Here is a 21,503-nt window from a genome sequence, read left to right on the forward strand (position 1 = left end):
AAGGGTTCAGCTTCTTAAGGAAGACTGGACCTTCGGAGAGAGCGCATTTGAAGGCTCTAGCCCAGGGGTCAGCAAGGTTTACTGTAGCACCCTGCTTGTGGTTAACGCTTAGCTGGAATGAAATATTCAACGCAGCAATAGAGAAATTAAAATAATAATTTATTTGTCAGACAAATAAATGATAGGCACAGTGGTATATGGTTACCAAAGCTCTGCCCCCTCCAGCCCTGATGGCCAGCACTTATAGTTCCTCAGCCCAGCCCCCTTGCTCCTCCTTTGGCTGCCTCTGTCCAATCAGCCTGGTTGAAATTCCTATTGGCTGTTTGCTAGAACCAATCATAAAAGATACACCCATTTCCTATTACCTTTTATGGGAGACAAAGAGTTATATTTCCTTCTATCCATAAATGGCAGACAAGTAGCCATATATCTTACATTTGCCTCACAAGGCACCTTAATTACCAGATCACCTTTTGCCCCTGTTGCCCCTGCATTCCAAAGCAAATGGCTAAAACAAATGGCTCATGGTATTAAATTATATCTAAACAGAGATCTTGGGTTCACATTCTCACACACCATCAATGAAATAAGAATCTAACATAAGAATCTAACATTTCTTACTTTCTAAATCCTTTGCATAATTACATTAAGCCAACAAATCTCATACATAACATAGATAGCTTTTTAGAAGAAAAGGCCTTTGCAAAGTAAAAAAGGAACTCAGTTAAAAACAGCTTCAAAAGAAGCCTCTTCAGTTTACACCCCCCTTTCCCAGCCAGCTGCTTTTCCCATTAGCTCTTCCCAAAATTTATTGCCCTTTAACTCTCTCAGTATACCTTAAACCTTAGGAAAATATGGCTAGAGTCTGATGGGAGGCACATGGTATTATTTTCTGTTAAACAATAAATCTTACTATTTACCAACTCTTAATTAGTGTTATTGCAGCTTGATTGTATTCTGTAATATGTAGGGTCAGTGTAACATTTGCTCCCAGCCTGTAATTCCCTTTTACAACTTTGAGAAACTTGTCTCCTGCTACTGCTATAAATCAGGGGGGCCCTTGTTCAGGAGAGCAGGAAGATAAACAACTGCCAAAGTACTTAGCCAGCTGGTTTCTGCCTGGCATGAAACATACAAACATTTGCAAATATATCTTTAAGCTCATTTTAAAATACAGGCCTTGATCAGATGCCTCATTACCTCGCCTGGGCTTGTTCACTCCCATGGAGATCGCTCCGTGGGCTGGATCACATCTGTGCAGACATGATTTCCGGCACCACAGAAACAAGTCCCCGCTCCACGCTGCACTGGTATAGTGCAGCGCGCGGGAACTTGCTGAGGGGGCGGCTCGGTTCGGGGGCAGCTTGTGGGACATTTAAACGACCCCCATGGGCAGCTTGTGGCCCATGGGCCGCAGGTTGCCGACCTCTGCTCTAGCTGGTAGGGGTTGAGAGACAGAGACCAGACCAGGATTTATGAAAAGCAAAGCAGCTATAAGCCTGACCTTTATTACAAAATAAAGACTGTTGCCAATAGGGTTCCCACTCATGTAACAGGCGACGGAGGAGAACCCAGAACAAAAGAAGATTCTTACATTTATAACTTTTAATTTCCATACAGAACAATGAAAAACTAGAGATGTCAGACGAGGCGCGGCATGAGGGATTAATCAGGGGGTTGTTTCCTGCTTGGCAGGGGGTTGGACTCGATGGCCCTTGTGGTCTCTTCCAACTCTATGATTCTATGATTCTAGGTAACTGGTATGTTGGAAAGGCTAATCTCTGTTAATCATTGTGTTTGTCGACACTTATTTTGTGTCACTGTTTGGCAGGCAGTGTACACAAAGGTTTTGGGCTGGTTCCTGTTTTTCCAGCAATTTTGTTAATGGCCATGTATTTCCTTTATTTACAGGAATACTTCGGCACTACCTGGAGCGGATCAATAAAGGGAATTTAAGACAGGATTTGGAAAAGACAGGATTTGGGTATTTTCCTGCCTTTCACATAGGTGTGACAGAATAGTCTTGTATGTGCTTTTATTTGAATAAAAGCATTTGCTTAAATTGTATATTTGTGTGTCTTCATTGTAGACTCAGTAGGTGGCGCTGGGTGACTTTCTGACAGGTTTTGCATTCTTATAAAGTCCTAAAATATGACTTTTTCACAGTATAAAACATAACTAAAATATAACATAACAATACTTGGCAACCAATAAAAATACAGTCATGCCTTGTGTTGCGTTAGGTTCATGTTGCATCTTTTTGGCTTGCGAAAGCAGCAAACCCGGAAGTGTAAACTTCCAGGTTTTGCCATACATGTACGTGCAGAAGCGTTCTGTGCGCTTCGCACATGCGCAGAAGCGCTTTATCACGCCATGTGCGTTCGCAGAAGTGGTGCTCTAGTTACGGACTTTGTGGGGTGTGAATGGCACCCCAGAACGGATTGAGTCTGTAACTGGAGGTACCACTGTACACATAAGAAATACATTGGCATACGAGAAAGGTGAATATCGATACTGAAGTTCAGCAGCCAATACAAAGACACAAAAGAAACATCAGATACAAAGAAACAATGAGAGGAAATAAAAATACATAGTTGCTATAAAAGTATAAATCAGGTCACAACGTTTACAACGTAGGATAAAGACAGGTACAGTAGTACCTCTAGTTACGAACTTAATTCGTTCTGGAGGTCTGTTCTTAACCTGACACTGTTCTTAACTAGAGGTGTGCTTTCGCTAATGGGGCCTCTTGCTGCCGCTGCACCGCCAGCACACAATTTCCGTTCTCATCCTGGGGCAAGTTCTCAACTCGAGGTAACGCTTCCAGGTTAGCGGAGTTTGTAACCTGAGGCGTTTGTAACTTGAGGTGTTTGTAACTCGAGGTACCGCTGTACTAGGAACTGGGAGCTTTATTTGCAGTTTTATTATGCCCGTAACAATCATCCCCTCATTGGTGGTTTATTTTTCATATAACAAGAGAAGTATTTGAGGTCAATTTGGGAGAGTCAAAATGGCTTCAGGATTGCTCTCCTGTACTATTTCAGACACGTGGTTTATATACTTGTGTATGTGTTTGACTTCTACATTTATGAACATTGATTCTACATTTGAGACCTTGGAATTCTTATAATAATGTGTACCACCCCCTCTGGTTCTAAGGCGTCACATCAATAAAATAAATGTTCATAAATGAACTGGGTGCACACACGCATAGGTACATAAACCATATTCTAAAATGGTATAGATGAGCAATCCTGAAGCCATTTTGAGTCTCTTAAATGACCTAAAATTATTTCACTGAAGTAGAAGGAAGGAGAGGGGGGAAATACGTTTCCATAATTATATTTTCACTTGTAAAGTAGTAGATTTTTGAAACTGAAACTGCTTGAAATTTAGGGGTTTACCCCTCCCTGTGAAACCAAACTGGCAGGTACCTGTTAAACTGAGCAGACTGTCATTAGAGCATCTTCTTCTGTGTAACAATAGGTGTGAGTTTGTAAAAGGGGACCAAGGTAATTACAAAAAGTGAGGCAATCTGCAAACATTTCCATATATCTTGGCCAATGGGATAAAAGCCACATCCTCTTATTTCTGTTGGAGACCTCCTCTTTCTGTGACATATGTATGATGCCTTTCGGTGGTCCTCAGCTAAGGGGCTGGGCAAACTCTTCAAGAGTCTTTAAAAATCCTTGCAAATATTTGTTCTGGGTCTCTCTCACCTCCTTGCAAGGAGGGGGAAGGCACCTGTTGCAACAGAAAAATAAAGATCTGCCTTGCTCTCACTGGATCCTACCTATTCTCTGACCAAACACAAACTTGGGGGACCCTGGGGGCCACCAGGTGGCACGTTGGAAGATGGTCGACAATAACATCTCTCTGACCCATACGAGGTAATTAAGGGGCTGCTATGTGAAGTATGCAGTCTTCCTACCCCCCAGGAGACGGGGGGCGCTGCCTTGCCAGCGGTGTTCACAATGCACCCCCTGATCCGAGAGATGGGGGTGCTGAACACTTGGCACGACCCCTCGATGAAGTCAGATCTTCCTGACGCCGATTCCAATTAGCGCGTGCTGGTTAGCTTCAGCTCAGAATTATAATTGGAAACATATTATTGGAATGAAGCTAAAGCACATACATCAAGTAATGTTCAAGAGATAAGACTGCTGATTAATGGATCTCTGTGACCGGGAGTGACGGATGGATAAGTAAATCTTCTGATGAATCACCACTAGGAGACTGTATGTTTGGAATGAAGGGGGGTGGGGTGGAGGAAAAACCTTTTTTTTTTCTTTGCACGATGTGATATTAATAACCCTTCACCCCAGATAGAAGTAAGATCGTTGCGTTTTTATTAATCACAAGCAGGAATTCAAGAACTGTGTGGGATGGATTATAACAGCAGAGAGGATTGGTGAACGGTGAGAAAGAGGAAAATTTTTATGACGCAGTTAAAAAAATGGCGTCTCGCCAAGACAGGCTTGCCGGAGAAAGAAGGACAGGGGGAGGAGAATCAGGATCGTTCGAAAGAGAAGGAATGTTGGAACGCAAGCTTGACCTGACAGAGCCTCCTGATTCATTTGATTTATTTGGCAAGCCCAATTTCCGTTCTACTCATGGGTTGTTGTTTAAAATCCAATTATCCACAAGAAAAAGTCAGCGCTCTCCAGCAACGGCTATGCAGCTTCGCTCCGTGGAAGAAGCAGTTGACTCACAGCACCGCGCCGCTTACCCCGTTCCGCTCCGAAGCCTGTAAATGGGTTTCTTTGCGAGTTGGGGGGGTGCAAAGGGTGCCCGCCGAGTCCCACGTTCACAGGCTTCACCCGTCTGTGATTTCTGTAGGGTCCCCGCCTCGCCGTAGCGGTATAGACCCAATTTCCGCGGAGCTAGTCCCTCCGAATCGGAGGGAATCCGCCATTAGCTGATGGCGCTAACCCGGAAGCCCTCAACCATTACTTTTGCTATAAAAAGAAAGCCAGCTCCTTTTCCCTTATGGGTTATCCATGAGCCTGTATAGAGTCCTTAAGTGGGTCCCTATTGGTAGAAGAAAATAACACAGGCCAACCAGAGAATATTGAGAAGCTAACTCTTTGCAACAGGGTCTTCATTCACCACTTGCAGGAGGGAGGAAGAACCCAGAACAATTGTGTGCAAGCCCTTATATAGACTTTTGAAATTGCCCACCCTGTAGCTCAAGACCACCCCCCAAAAACATTATACATACATCACAGACTTTAATTGCTCCCCTGTACTTACGTATGTGTTTGGCTTGAACGTTTATTTTATATTTGACACCTTAGAATTCTTATAACACCTAGATCTCTATTTTTGGAGAGAGGGTGTTATGGGGTTGGGGGCAGAGGAGATGGAGCAGCTTGGCAGTGGGTGTGTCGTATGCAGAAAGCCTCCCCTTAAATACCCACGACCGACCTTCTTCAGTTACTAGTTACTTGGGTTTGGGGCTAAGTCCATTATGAGTCAGAGAAAAATGTGTGTAGGCAGGAACCAGTCAAAGCAAGGCTTGCATGCAGCTCACCTGTGCGCAGCTCACCTGATGATCAACCCCTAGTCTTGTGCCTTCACTTCAGGGGCTAATTGCATGATGGGTCAGAGAAAAATGAGCGGCGGCAGGAACCAGTCAAAGCAAGGCAGATCTTAATTTTACTGTTGTGACGGAGTTTCTCACCTTACATGTTGCATGTAGGTGAGGAGCCAAGACAAGTGTGTGTAACAACTTTTAAAGACTTGAGAAATTGCTAATAATAATAAATATATATATATTTTTATACCCCACCCATCTGGCTGGGTTTCCCTTAGCCCAGAGGTTTTTGACTTTTTTGAGTCCACGGCTCCCTTGACCAACTATATTCTTTCTGTAGCAGCCCTGTGAGGCTCCGGAGCCCAGCTATGTCACCCCTTGCCAGCAGAGTTGGCAGCCTCTCGTTCTTTTTCTGACTCCTTCCCTTGTGGAGTGTCCCCTCTTCTCCTCTCCCCTCTCCTTCGGAGTCCTCTGGACAGCCGCAGCTGCCGCCCCTTCCCTAAAGAGAGGTGCCTCCTCATGCTGCCCCACAGGAGCCTGGGAAGCACCCCCTGGCCAGCTCCAGAGCCACCGTTCGCCTGGGGAGCTTGTAGCCAGGGGTGCTGCAACAAATAGCTGTGCAAACCTTTGGGAGGCAGAGATGCAAGAAGGCATGGGGGGGGGAGAAAGAGGGACAGAGGCCAGTGTTGCTCCCAGCACCCTTGACCATCATTCAAGGCACCAAAGGGTGCCACAGCACCCTGGTTTGAAAACCACTGCCCACCCAACAAGCATCAGACATGCATCACAGAAAGAGGCAGCCTTGTCTCCCGGCTTGTCTCTTGTCATGATACCTGACAATGTTTGCTGGTTGCCCTTTCCTGACCAGTCCGAGCCATTCCCTTGAAATGGTAAAGATTCAACAGTTCTTGAATCTATTGTCACAGATCTACCCTATTTATGTGAGATGTTTATAGTTTGGAAGAATTTGTAAGTGAAAAGAACTATTGGGAAAGGTTTTTCCTTCAACTGCAGAGTAAATATCTGGGGTCATTATGAGGGTCAAGATGGCTTCAGGATTGCTCTCAAAGAACTCAAAGGAAGTGTCTTTTTTTCAGGGAATGTTTTATAATTTTTCAATGGTGAAGGATTGTTTTTTCTCTAGAAATTAGTTTTTATTCAAGATTTTTTGTGATACGAAAAATAAAATAAAATAAATGAGCAAGGAAAGGTACATGGAGTATCCACTTTCAATTCATAGTCTGTTTTGTATGGAACAGTAGCAACGTCTTCAGGCGCAAGGAGAGCCCGGGCGATTTCAAATGTCTCTTCTCCGCAGACGCTGAAGAATATTGCCCTCTTCTTGGCATCATCGGTGACCCCTTTGGCTTCTAGGAGGAAGGTGAAATGGGAGGCGTACGCTTCCCAGTCTCCAGATGCTGGGTTGAACGGCGAGAAGCTGCTGTCGGTTGCCATTCTGAGTTCCTTGTGTCCCGGAGCTGAAGCCTGGATACACGGTGCCAGGCAGCGGTGCGGCAGGTGGCAATGCTGCGGTGCTGTGTGTGGCAGTCAGCTCAGTGGGATCCCACCTTCGTCGCCAGTGAAATATACTCAGAGTCGCAAAGTGATTTCATGCTCTTTATTCAGCTCATGGTGGTGAGGAGGAATGAATGAATGTCCCCTCAAAGTATCTGCTTTATATACATTATTTACACAATGTGCTGCACATGATTGGCTAATTCCGGAATTCTACTGTAAGCCAATCAGGTTGTGGATTCACTTCAATCTGGAGCATGATTGGGTGGTTCCTGCCAACCAATCATACTGCTGCATTGTTCTAGGACCAATCAGACTGCTGCATTCTGAATCCTATTGTTCTAGGACCAATCAGACTGCTGCCTTTTGGATCCTATTGTTCTAGGACCAATCAGACTGTTGCAGTTTGGATCCTATTCGACTCAGTACATAACATAGTCTTTTTCACAGTCCGTTTTTCACAGACGCTATTGTCCTAGACATTGAAGGAGGGGGGGGGGGAGAGGTTGTTTAGGGAGGATTATTGATCTTTCCATTCTGTTGCATAGTGTCTTTGCATCAGCGTCCTCTGGGTCAGTCCTTTATTTATAATTTGTTTGTATTGGCCCTGTGAGAGATGGGAAGGTTCGTTGTGTTCAGTTGACGGCACGCAAATCAAGATGGGTTACCCTGACCCAACAACCTGCTCCTCTACAAACAAGCCGTGCTGCCCTTTTTATTTATAGCACTTTTTTACTCTGTTCCTTGGCTTGGCGCCTCTGGACCTGGAAAAAACTGCAGCTTAAATTACCCTCTCTTTTAAAAAATATGTGTGTGTTGGGGGGGGGGGTGGAATTTATTTAAAAACGATGCAAGGAATGTGGAATACGCGACTGGTGTTCTTGGGCCCTCCTGGTCCCCATGTTGTTGTTGTTTAGTCGTTTAGTCGTGTCCGACTCTTCGTGACCCCCTGGACCAGAGAACGCCAGGCACTCCTGTCCTCCACTGCCCCCCGCAGCTTGGTCAGACTCATGCTGGTAACCTCGAAAACACTATCCAACCATCTTGTCCTCTGTCGCCCCCTTCTCCTTGTGCCCTCCATCTTTCCCAACATCAGGGTCTTCTCCAGGGAGTCTTCTCTTCTCATGAGGTGGCCAAAGTACTGGAGCCTCAGCTTCACGATCTGTCCTTCCAGTGAGCACTCAGGGCTGATTTCCTTCAGAATGGAGAGGTTTGATCTTCTTGCAGTCCATGGGACTCTCAAGAGTCTCCTCCAGCACCAGAATTCAAAAGCATCAATTCTTCGGCGATCAGCCTTCTTTATGGTCCAGCTCTCACTTCCATACATCACTACTGGGAAAACCATAGCTTTAACTATACGGACCTTTGTCAGCAAGGTGATGTCTCTGCTTTTTAAGATGCTGTCTAGGTTTGTCATTGCTTTTCTCCCAAGAAGCAGGTGTCTTTTAATTTCGTGGCTGCTGTCACCATCTGCAGTGATCATGGAGCCCAAGAAAGTAAAATCTCTCACTGCCTCCATTTCTTCCCCTTCTATTTGCCAGGAGGTGATGGGACCGGTAGCCATGATCTTCGTTTTTTTGATGTTGAGCTTCAGACCATATTTTGCACTCTCCTCTTTCACCCTCAATAAAAGGTTCTTTAATTCCTCCTCACTTTCTGCCATCAAGGTTGTGTCATCTGCATATCTGAGGTTGTTGATATTTCTTCCGGCAATCTTAATTCCGGCTAGGGATTCATCCAGCCCAGCCTTTCGCATGATGAATTCTGCATATAAGTTAAATAAGCAGGGAGACAAAATGCAGCCTTGTCGTACTCCTTTCCCAATTTTGATCCAGTCAGTTGTTCCATATCCAGTTCTAACTGTAGCTTCTTGTCCCACATAGAGATTTCTCAGGAGACAGATGAGGTGATCAGGCACTCCCATTTCTTTAAGAACTTGCCATAGTTTGCCATGGTCGACACAGTCAAAGGCAAACCAGGGGAAAACCTGGGGAGGAACCGCCACTTGAGCCCCTGAGGGGAGGAACTACGACTCCCAGCAGCCTTTGCGCTAGGCCCCGCCCCTCCAGCTGGCCGGCCCCGGACCATCAGCTGCAGCTGCTTCGCGCTGGCGGGCAGCGCGCGGGAAGGAGGCGGCTGCCGCTGCGGCGCTGCTCCACTTCCACTTCCTCCTCGTGGAGGGGGGCCATGAGCTCAGGTGAGCCTCCCGGCGAGGCGGGGAAGGAAGGGAGGGGTCTCACCCTTTCCCTGGGATTCAAGGGGGCTCCCGGGGGGGGGGGGCGCCACGGAAGGGAGCAGGTGCTCCTTGCAAGGTCGGCCCAGGAAGGGACAGCTGCTGCTGCTGCTGCTGTTGAGGGGGTCGGGGGGCTGAGCGGAGAGGGCCGCCCGAGCCGAGAAGGGGGGCACATGGTGGGCAGACACAGACGTGCCCCCCACCCCCGGACCAGCTTGGGCTGCCCCACGTCCTCCCACGTTCCCCGAAACTGCTGACTTTCCTCTTTCTTTCATTTTCTTTCGCCTCAGTGAGCGATTTTATTTTCTTTGAGGGGGAGGGGGAGAAAGGGAAAGTTTCTGAAGTTACGCAAAGTGGGGCTTCCAGGGAGCCAAGGACTGAACCGCGGGGGGGGGGCGAGTTTATAAAGGATGAAGGTTTAAAAAAATAATGTATAGTTTTTCTGTTGGGAGGAGGAGGTTTACAGTTGGGAGCACAGAGAGCGGCTGGATCAGGCCCAAGGGCCCCCCTCTAGTCTGGTGGTGGTTATATGCTTTTTGTGTTTTATGCCCCACGTTGAGTAAAAGATTCCTACATTGTTGGGGGTTGGACTAGATGACGCCTGTGATCTTTGGACCAAAGGTGGTATATAAATTTAATAAATAATAATTCAGTAATTGTGTTCCCGCTGTGGCCATTCAGATGCCCCAGTGGCGAATGGGGGTTGGACTAGATGACGCCTGTGATCTTTGGACCAAAGGTGGTATATAAATTTAATAAATAATAATTCAGTAATTGTGTTCCCGCTGTGGCCATTCAGATGCCCCAGTGGCGAATGGGGGTTGGACTAGATGACGCCTGTGATCTTTGGACCAAAGGTGGTATATAAATTTAATAAATAATAATTCAGTAATTGTGTTCCCGCTGTGGCCATTCAGATGCCCCAGTGGCGAATGGCAGGGCCTGAGCATCATCTCCCCACCACCACACACACACAGGCTCCCAAATCAGTCTTCTTTAATGGGGAGTCCCCAGTTGCCATTCTGAAGGTGGGAGTGGACACCACAGAGAGTCTTGCTGAGGCAATGGCAAGTTGGCGTTTGGGGCTTTGGCCCCTCCAATTCCCACCCAGAAGGGCCTCTGGGACAGTCCCTGCAGGATAGACATGAGAGAGACTGATTTGTGGACCGTTCTGGGCCATCTTATGCCTTGAGCGGGGTGGAAAGTGGGTCTTATGACTGGGATTGTATAAGGCTGCATAGCAGAGAATGTCACGGACCATCTTGGCTTGAGGGAGAAAGGGGGAAAGAAAGTTGTTTGTGTTGGGCCCAGCTGTGTGTTACAAACTCTGTCCTGGAAAAGAAAATGTGTTGAGCAAATGCCGTTGCCAAAACTGGATGTCTAGTTGCCATTTTTGACCAAGACGGCTCTAAAGTCTTGTTTTTCAAATGATGGGCTGTCTGTGAATGATTCTCAGTTAAATGTCTGGCTAGTTCAGATGAGATCCTTAAGCTAGGTTAAGAGCTTTGAAGTTTGAAAGAAGAAAAGTCACTTGATCCAGGGACAGCCCACATATCTATTGGCCTGTTCTGACCTCTTTTTCTTAATGGTGACTGCTCCTGCTCAGGCGGCACAGAAAAAGCATTTTGGTTCCAGAAATTCATTCCAATTGTGCAAATAAAATATAGAATTCTACAGGATGGGGTATTAGTGTGTGAAAACAGTCCAGCTCCAATGGTCCTCAGATAGTGGAGATATCTGGTGCCATCCTGGCTCCCTGGCATTTTCACTTGGCCGCAAGTGGTCAAGAGCCAGGTGCAAAATGCGCCTGGCTAATTTCAAACACTGCTGCTCACTAAGAACTTTCTGTCGCCTCTAAAACTGCTGGAGACCCCATAAAGGCCCTTTGCACCAACTCCTGCGATTCCAGCAATGATTGATGCTACCCTTTCAAGCAAATCATGAGGGCTAGGAACATGCTCTTTCAAAAGGGGCAGCTGCTTTTTGCAGGAAGCCATATTCAGTGGGCTGTCAGTGCTTCCCTGCCCTCCTCCTCCCTAACAGGCATGGTGACAGTAATGAAAGAAGGAGCTAACTTCATTCAGCCCACCGTCCAGGGTCTCAGGAATCTGCCACCAGCAATGAGCAAACCAGTTTCTCCTTCAGCTGTGGTTTTCCCCATCAATAATATTCATAGCTATTAAAGCAGCACATGGTCCTCACTGAACAACATGCAGAACACCCAGATTTCCAATGGGAAATTCAAATTTTGATGTGGCCCTTCAAAACTAAGAACCTCACATTCTCAGTGTTTTAGACTCTGTGCCTCTGAAACAGTTTGACTGGCATCAAATGTGGGAACTCAGTTTTGAATGAATGTCTAAATATCCAAGACAGAGATACCTTCAGGTATCCAAAGTACTGTAGTTTGAGATAGGTCTGAATAAAGGCAGTCTACTAGCAAAAGGGTACAGCTTCCTGGCAAGGCATCTTCAGCAAACAAGTCCCCAGCCCCAGACCCCTTTTCTGCACCCTGTCACAGCTTTTGTAGGAGGGGGGAGAGGGGCTGGGGACCTAGCAGGCAGACAACACCATGGTGGCTCTCCAGCTCACCTCCCTTTTGAAGCTGAGCCATGCATTTCCTGGTCCGATTCAACTCTGTTGTCTTGAACTCTTGCTGCCTTGAAGTGCAGCAATTTCATGCAGTGATTGTGGATGCAAGGACCAGGTTGCCTCTGATAAGTTTAGGAAGCCAGATCTGCATGATGGAGGCTGCAGAACCGTGGGAAGGTTTTGTCAGGTAGTTTTAGAACATCATTTGGGATGGGGGTAGGGAGGTTTATATATAAATATATATATATTGGCCTCTATGTTCTAGGGATGCAGGTGTCGCTGTGGGTTAAACCACAGAGCCTAGGACTTGCTGATCAGAAGGTCGGCGGTTCAAATCCCCACAATGGGATGAGCTCCCGTTGCTCGGTCCCTACTCCTGCCAACCTAGCAGTTCGAAAGCACATCAAAGTGCAAGTAGATAAACAGGTACCACTCTGGCGGGGAAGGTAAACGGCGTTTCCGTGCGCTGCTCTGGTTCACCAGAAGCGGCTTAGTCATGCTGGCCACATGACACGGAAGCTGTACGCCGGCTCCCTCGGCCAATAAAGTGAGATGAGCGCCGCAACCCCAGAGTCTGTCACGACTGGACCTAATGGTCAGGGGTCCCTTTTCCTTTACCTATGTTCTAGAAAGCTGACGGAGAATTTTTTTCCCACTGAGCTGTAGTGCCAGATGAGGAGGAGCCTGGTGGTTGTTTTCCTTTTTCAGGTCTGATCTAGCAGTCAAACTGAGTCCATTTCTGTGTTGTGTCCTGTTAGGCATCTCAGAGCTTGCCTGAAGCTGGGGATGAGCCACGTAGAAAAAGGATTTAGAAGAAGAGGTGGTGGCAGTTGTTTATCCTGGGGCTGCAAGCTGGCAAGGGGCATTTTGAGAATGGGACAGACCTTTGGGTGGTTGGTGTGCGGGACCACAGCACACACAGTCACAGAAAAATCTGCTGGTTTTTTAATGGTTTATGAGCCTCTTGTGAAACGGATACCTGTCTCCCCATCTGTTGGAATACTTACTTAGTGAAGAGTAGTTGGGAGAAGGGAAGACTTATAAGCCTTTTTATCTGCTTATGCTGATTCCTACCTATGACCAATTTGCCAGCAAAAAAAAAACTTGACATGTTCATGGTTCTTTGGCAAGAAATCATGGGGAAACTGAAAAACCGGGTAATCTATTTACTGCTCAGCGGACTTTCCTCCACCTTCATCGTCATATTTTTTTTTGGATGCTATGCTCAAGGTGGCTTACAACATAAAAATATTTACATAATCACGCAAGTTAAGAATGGATAAATATAAAGAAATCTGGAAGGATTACTTAAGAAATAAGGCAGAAAGTGGTGGGAAGTAGGGGGAGGAGAGGTGGGGAAATATTATTAAAAAGGTGTAGTTATAGGTATATCAGTACTCAAATCCGAATCGTTAAATTTTGTTATTGTGGTTTTTGTTGTATGTGTTTTTTGTGGTTGCTGTTTGTATTGAAAAAGTGATTAAATAATAAAAAAAGATTTACATATTCACAAACATAAAAGAAGTAGTGATAAACAACAAATGAAACAGACAAAAAGGTACATAACCAAATTGAACAGTTTCTACATTAAATCATAAGAACTAAAAATTAATATCAACAACAGCAACAACCCCCCCCCCCCCCGAATAATAGTTTAAAGGATTCAGGAGAGGGGAGGAATTGGAGGGAGAGATGTCCTCTGACCATGTTTCGGGAGAATGTTGCTTTTAAAAAATGATTTCCACCCAAATCTATATTGTGGACATCCCTGTGAATGTGAATCTGCAGCGAGTCTTTGCTTCCACCTAAAAGATAACAAATGTTAACAAAAAGTATAAAGACTGGAGCCAAGCTTCTGGATAATAATTATTTATTAATTTAGGAATCTCCTAAAAGGTAACAGCAACCCAAAGTAATTTAAAACCCAGTACAAAAGACAACCAAATGTAGGTTTTAAAACAATAGCAAAGAGAGAGAGAGAGAGAGAGAGCGCGCGCAGCTACACCAGAGACTTTTTCACTTAGCTGGAAAAGCTTGTTGAACCAACAACGTCTTCAATTGTTTCCAGAAAGTACAAATAGTGGACACCTGCTGCAGCTCAGCAGGGATTCATGATGTTTTAATAAGATTAATTGGCTGGTAAACAGGCTCGTGTGTACGGAGAATCTTCCTGGCTCCGCTTGCCTTTGCAGTTCTGCCCCCTGCCCTTATGGCTGGTTGCCTCCTTTTGCCCCAGAGTAGTGTTTCCCAAACTTTGGGGCGTCAGCTGTTTTGGGGCTACAGTTCCCATAATCCCAGACTGCTGGTCCTGTTAGCTAGGGGGTGATGGGAGTTGTAGTCCCCAAATAGCTGGAGACCCACATTTGGAGAAACATGGCTCTGGAGGGATTTTAGTGCTGAGGAAGAAAAAGACTGTGACAAGCATGGGGCTACTTCAGTCCCCTGTTGTGTTCCCACACACCACCAAATTCTGGAGGTGCCCCTGCCCCTGCCAAAGACTCTCCTCCAAACCCTTCCTACCTGCTCTTTCCTCTCTCCCCCCGGGTACACATCACTGCTTTGCAAATAACACTGTCTGCCCATTTTGCTCATTTGGAAAATTCCACCTGATGAAACCGGTTTGGTCACTGGTGGCATATATGGGGCTGGCTGGGGGCGTCGTGCCCGGTCAACCGTGTGGCTTTTGACCTGAGCTTCCTGCTCTGTGGGTGTGTCAGGTGTGCAAGCTTCCTTAGCAGGGCAAGCCAGCCAGCCGGCTGTCGACAGCAAATGGCACAGATAATCTGCGGAGCAACTTGGAGCTCCCCTGGTCTGGTGCCAGCCTGCTGCTTCCTGCAACCGTGTTTGGGAAAGGGGTGGGGCTGGTGGCGGATAGGTAGCACAGCCTCAGGTGCAGTTCGGCCACGTCTTCCCTTGGAATAATAGGACAGAACCCCAGGAGAAACAAGTAAGCAGGGATTTGGGGTGGGAGCAGGTCAGCCCCCAAGGAAGGTAAGAGCATCCCTGTATCCCAACAGCCTTTTTGTGAGAGGATGAGAGCTGGTGAAAGGCGGAGGTCTGCTGGGTCAAGACTGGCTGGAAGGCCAGGCAGCTTCACTCAAGCTCTTCCGCCTTTGTCCCAAGACCCCACCTTCTGAAATAAGGAGTAATAGTCAATGAAGGAATTGGAGAAAATGTGGACTATGGCAGATGAAGATGATGGACTTTTTGGAGCTAGCCGACCCGACCAGAAGAGTCCGCGACCAGAAGGAGGAGGAGTACCAGGAGGAATGGATGAAATTTAAAGAATATTTAGTTAAATATGTTAAGATTTGCAAATAGAAATACTTGCAAATACCAGATTGGCTTAGGATTTAAATATGTGATGTTATAGAATAATATGTTTAAAGTTAATATGAAAAGTAAGAAAGATGTTAATTGATTAAGTAAATTTTATGAGAAATTAGCTTTGGAAAACTGTTACAATGATATACTGTATTTTTCGCTCTATAAGATGCACCAGACCATAAGACGCACCTAGTTTTTGGAGGAGGAAAACAAGAAAAAAAAGATTCTGAATCACAGAAGCCAGAACAAGAAGAGGGATCGCTGCACAGCGATCCCTCTTGCTGTTCTGGCTTCTGGGATAGCTGTGCAGCCTGCTTTCACTCCATAAGACGCACACACATTTCCCCTTACTTTTTAGTCTTACAGAGTAAAAAATTTGGTACATTGAAATTCAGCCAGGGGGATTCGAGGAAGTCACTTAGCAATGTTAATAATAGCAGAATAATTATAGTTAGGATTTATGTTTGTTTGTTCGTTTATAAATTTGGAAAATAAATACAAAAATTTGAAAAAAAGAAAAGAAAATGTGGACTAGCATTGGCTTTGCTGCAAGTTCTCTGAGTAACAGAGTGTCTTTGCAAGAGCAGAGTATATGAATAAATGTGGACTAGCATTGGCTTTGCAAGACCTTGGCTGCTCTCCAAGCTAATTGAAACGGGGCTTTCAAGATCTTTGCTCTTCTCCCTGTTCAATCAGACCCACTCATTCTCCTTCATAACTCAATTATTTTACAGCTCTCCCGAGACCTTGGTTCCTTTACCAGGGAGAGGGAGCAGGGGCAGCTTTCAATAAACAAGCAAGCAGGCAGGCAAAAATTACATACCACTTACCAGAATGAGAAGGATGCGGGTGGCACTGTGGGTTAAACCACAGAGCCTAGGACTTGCCGATCAGAAGGTCGGCGGTTCAAATCCCCGTGACAGGGTGAGCTCCTGTTGCTCGGTCCCTGCTCCTGACAACCTAGCAGTTCGAAAGCACCTCAAAGTGCAAGTAGATAAATAGGTACCACTCCGGCGGGAAGGTAAATGGTGTTTCCGTGTGCTGCTCTGGTTTGCCAGAAGTGGCTTTGTCATGCTGGCCGCATGACCCGGAAGCTGTACGCTGACTCTCTCTGCCAATAAAGCGAGATGAGCACTGCAACCTCAGAGTCGGTCATGACTGGACCTAGTGATCAGGGGTCCCTTTACCCTTTACCTTTACCAGAATGAAAGACCCCAGAGCAGTCCTGGCTGGGATTTCAACCTACTCTTTGGTCCATAGCCACAGCAGGATGAAGCACCTTTATGCCTCTGTCCCGCGTTTAGGAACATGATCTCATTCTCTTTCTGATTGCAGACACCAAGAGGCTGCTGGGAGGCCGGCGACTCGGCTACTGTACCCTCAACCAGAGCCCCCCTAATGCCTGCATGGTAGGTACAGGGTGTGTGTGTGTGTGGGGGGGGTGAGGCCTGTCGGTTATGGGAGAGAGAATCAAGGGCAGAGCTCATTTGCCTCTGCTGCGTCATTCTTAAAGGTCCTTAAACCCTGTCTGGAGGCGGTTGGAGGATGGATGGTGGCTAACAGATTGAAGTTGAATCCTGACAAGACAGAAGTACTGTTTTGGGGGGACAGGAGGCGGGCGGGTGTGGAGGACTCCCTGGTCCTGAATGGGGTAACTGTGCCCCTGAAGGACCAGGTGCGCAGCCTGGGAGTCATTCTGGACTCACAGCTGTCCATGGAGGCGCAGGTCAATTCTGTGTCCAGGGCAGCTGTTTATCAGCTCCATCTGGTATGCTGGCTGAGACCCTACCTGCCCGCAGACTCTCGCCAGAGTGGTGCATGCTCTAGTTATATCTCACTTGGACTACTGCAATGCGCTCTATGTGGGGCTACCTTTGAAGGTGACCTGGAAACTACAACTAATCCAGAATGCTGCAGCTAGATTGGTGACTGGGAGTGACCTCCGAGACCACATAACACCGGTCTTGAAAGACCTACACTGGCTCCCAGTACGTTTCCGAGCACAATTCAAAGTGTTGGTGGTGACCTTTAAAGCCCTAAATGGCCTCTGTTCAGTATACCTGAAGGAGTGTCTCCACCTCCATCGTTCTCCCCAGACACTGAGGTCCAGCGCCGAGGGCCTTCTGGCGGTTCGCTCGCTGCGAGAAGCCAAGTTACAGGGAACCAGGCAGAGGGCCTTCTCGGTAGTGGCACCCGCCCTGTGGAACGCCCTCCCACCAGATGTTAAAGAGAAAAATAACTACCAAACTTTTAGAAGACACCTGTTTAGGGAAGCTTTTAATGTTTAATAGGTGATTGCATTTTAGTGTTTTGTTGGAAGCCGCCCAGAGTGGCTGGGGAAACCCAGCCAGATGGGCGGGGTATAAATAATAAATTATTATTATTATTATTATCATCACCATCATCATTATCATTATCATTATGATCAACAACAAAGTTTCCTGGAAAGCCACGTGGATAAGTGAGGGAAGGAGATGGGGCGGGGGCAAGTGTAGTATACCTGGTCCTTCCCCAAATGAGGTTTTGTTGCCATGGGAACCGCTTTGCTCTTTTGCCATCAGGCTAGCAACCTGGACAGTCAATTCACATCCCATCAGGTGGCCAGATTTGGCCTGAGGGCCTCCAGTTGCCAACCCTTGTGCTAGGTTACAGTAGAATTCTTTGTGAGCTGCTATCATCACTGCAATGTAACCAAGATACCATTTAATTGGGCGAGAGAAGTCATTCCCCATCTGAGGAGGAGGTTGCTGGGGTCTCTCTCAAATGCACCTGTAATGGTTATAAGGGGTTGCTTGTGCGTAAGTTACCGTCGCTGCTGGCTAGATTGCCTGGTTAACCTTGTCTCGGCTGACAGCCCTTCACTCCGTGGCCGTTCAATCGCTTGCAGAATCCGTCAGTGGGCGTTTCTTGAATCTCTTCCAGCAAAGAAGTTGTTTGACGCCAAGTCTCCTCCTACTCTCCCTGTGCGGAAATCTTCTGCGCAGGGAAGGAGTGGGCAGAGGTGTGCCCGTGCTCTCCCCGCTAGTTTCGGGTGAAGAGTCTTGGAGACCCCTCTCCGAATCCCCCATCTGCCCCCCTTCTCTACTGGCGTTGCGCTGATTTCCTTCCCCAGGCGATGAGCTTACTCTCTCCCTGCTGGGCCCCTCTCCTGCATCGCTCGAGAGCCTTGACTCCGATGTCAGTTCCCTGACAGCACCTTTCTAAATTGCAAGGGTTCCACCCCCCCTTGTGTGTGTGTTTGTGGAGGTCATAATTGGCATGGGCCTAAAACGCCTGTTTTTGTTCCACCCCCAGGAAGTCACAGGCTACCAAAGCAAAACATGGAAGATCATCCTCTGCCACTTTTTCTCTCTGCTGATGGTGGGAATCCCACTGATAGTTTTCCACTGGAAGCCACACTTCAAAGTCCGGGCCAAATGCAGCCGCTGCCCTCTCCACCAAGCTGACTGGGTGGTCATCCGTGTGAGTGGAATTGGTGGGTGGCGAGGGGAGAAGGCTGGGGAAAGAAGGGGTGGTGCAATGAAGCAGGTGTGCAGGCACACTTTTGCCATTTGTACCCCTAATGTCACATTTTCAGAAATGACCAAGGGTCCTGGTTATAGGGGAATTAAATATATGAATCGCTGTGGACTCAAGTGTGGGGGTAAATGACAAAATAATTGGCTGGGTGCCTAGATTCAAAACATGGGGCTAGCACACAGAAAGCCCCAGCAGAGTTTAAAATCAAGTCACAACTTGTGCAGCAGTACCATATCAGGAATATAGGTTGTTGGACCCTTTTATCCCATTCATGATGCTCCGCTCTTTCTACCCCCCTTTCAAGGAACAGACCACACACTAAGTAAGTTTAAAATGTCTTACTTACAGATTCAAAGGTCTGATACATGTGTTGTTCCATGCAGCTTCAAGGAGAACACCAGCAAAATACTCTTGAGTAGAAAACACAGAATATGGCTCCAAACATGTGCTCTAAGCTTGGGAGCAAACTTACACATGTTCTCCTTCATTGGTTACATGGTGCAGAAAGAGAGAGAAAGGAAGTACAAAGCTTCATTTCTGAGGGCGCGTGACCTAGTTGAGTCTAGGAATGCAGCTCTATTGTCTTAACCCCTTCATATACTAACTAGCCCTATACTTGCTAGTTATGCTTGACTGCAGTTTCCCACACTGGTGGCATGCTGCAGATTGAGCCTTTCGTTCCACGGCGAGACAATAACATCCTTTTTGAGGGTCACATTTGAAAAGAAACCCTGAAGCCTCAAGGCAGTTCAGTCAGGCTTGTCCAAGTCTTGACCCCGCTCCATGCGGAATGTGGCCCTTGAGGGGCTCAACAATTCTGAGCTTCCTTTGTTTGAGGGAGTTGTACCCTGCCTTTCAATAAAAAAACCGAAATTTAAAATGCACAATAAAGCAGATTTACCATATTTTTCGCTCTATAACACGCATCTGACCATAACACGCACGTAGTTTTTAGAGGAGGAAAACAAGAAAAAAATATTCTGAACGAAACAGTGGGTGCATGATTTTTATGGTTCATGCTGTGCTGTGGCCACAGACATGTGATCTGATGGTGAGTTTGGGGTAGCCCAATGCAAAAATCCTGAGGATCCATGTGGATCCGTGCTTTGTAACCACGTTTTAAGTGGGGAGGGAAGCTGAGACTCGGGGATTTGCGAAGTTTTCCCCTCTCCCTCATCCCCAGCCTTTTTTCTTCAACTTCCTGGTTTTCACTGCGTGGCTCAGAGCTCGAGGTTGGTTTTATTTTGCTGCTGGTTGCTTAAATTTTATCTTTCCTGCCGTTCCTCTGCAGCCTCATTGCTCTGTTTAGAGAGCGCACGGACCTTTGCTAGCGTCTGTCCCTCCTCCTGTGTAAGCGGCTGCTGCCCGCTTTGCTGCCATGGCTCTCCTTCCCTCCCTCCTCCCCGGCTCCAGGTCGCTTTAAAGCAAGCAAAGCGAGAGCCTCGTAGAGTGTGTAAGCGGCTCCCGCTTTGCTTGACTGACGGCAGCCATGGCTCCGATCCGTGCATTCGCTCCTTAACACGCACAGGCATTTTCCCTTACTTTCTAGGAGCAAAAAAGTGCGTGTTTTGGAGCGAAAACTACGGTAATCCATGCAATTCAAAAATATTCAAAAAGGTACCAAAACCCGTAACACCCCCCCCCCCCACATTACAAGCAATTCTTTGCTGCCTGTCTGGAAACTGAAGAATTTTTTTGTGGGGAGGGGGTATCAACACTCTGTACATGTCCTGTGAGCTGTGTTTGGTTTGGTGAGTTGCAGATTGATGCCCTCCAACATGGGGTTGGACTAAATGACCTTTGAGGTCCCTTCCAACTCTTCCATTCTATGATTTCAGGTGTCTGGGAGGTTTAAAGCTGCAGGTTTCAAGCCCCCCAGGAAAGAACTGGCTAGCTGTTTGATCAGGATTAGGGCCAGCACCTCAGTCCTGTTCTCCTTTCTTTGATTCTGTGAACCAAACTCTTTCCCCACAGCTGAACCAAGTGCCCTCTGTGCTTCTCTTCCAGGACCAATTTGGCCAGTATTTCACAGCCTGTGTCCGAACAGAGCAGATGGTAGAAGGCAGGTGAGTGGAGGCGTTGGGGGCCACTCTCTCTTGGTCTTGAATTTGCAGAAGATATGAATGAATCAGAAAGGGGCTGGGGGACATGCAAACTGTTTGTGGGTCAGAGGTGTGCCCCACAATAAGTGTCCAAACTCTGGGCCTTTGGCCTTGCAGATGAGGACCTGAAACGTATAAATGGCATTGCAGCAGTTCCAACTTTCAGTGGGTTCACCCCACCCTGTAAAAGACCCTCTCCATAGTGTTAGAAACTCACATATATCATCTAATCGCCAAATGGCACCTTTAACCTAGGTTATGGTTGCCACAATGGAATGTCTAGTTCAGGCGTCGGCAAACTTTTTCAGCAGGGGGCCGGTCCACTATCCCTCAGACCTTGTGGGGGGCTCGACTATAGGGGGGGGGGAATGAATGAATTCCTATGCCCCATAAATAACCCATAGATGCATTTTTTTAAAAAGGACACATTCTACTCATGTAAAAACACGCTGATTCCTGGACCATCCGCGGGCTGGATTTAGAAGGCAATTGGGCCTTAGTTTGCCTAGTTCTCCCCCCCACCCCCCGGGATATCATCATCATCATCATTTCTATACCACTTTCTATTTTAAAGAACTAATCTCAAAGTGGTTTAAAACAAGCAAGGATAAAACAAATTCACGCGTCAAGGAAAATATTTCAGATCCTTGATTAAGTGATGTTTTGCTTTCCCCAGTTG

At 46.8% G+C, this 21,503-nt stretch overlaps 1 protein-coding gene across 1 annotated transcript in view; it reads left to right on the forward strand.

Moving 5' to 3' along the window:
- Positions 1-9,131: 9,131 nt before the first annotated feature.
- Positions 9,132-21,503, forward strand: part of ATP13A2 (ATPase cation transporting 13A2) — a 45,060-nt gene continuing 32,688 nt past the window's right edge. The window contains exons 1-4 of the mRNA XM_079987395.1: positions 9,132-9,248; positions 16,539-16,612; positions 18,498-18,665; positions 20,730-20,788. Of these exons, the coding sequence (XP_079843521.1) occupies positions 9,239-9,248; positions 16,539-16,612; positions 18,498-18,665; positions 20,730-20,788 (311 nt within the window). The 5' untranslated portion in view covers positions 9,132-9,238. The remainder of the gene's footprint in view (positions 9,249-16,538; positions 16,613-18,497; positions 18,666-20,729; positions 20,789-21,503) is intronic.

Source organism: Podarcis cretensis (assembly GCF_951804945.1).
Source record: "Podarcis cretensis genome assembly, chromosome: 8".
Taxonomy (NCBI): Eukaryota; Metazoa; Chordata; class Lepidosauria; order Squamata; family Lacertidae; genus Podarcis; species Podarcis cretensis.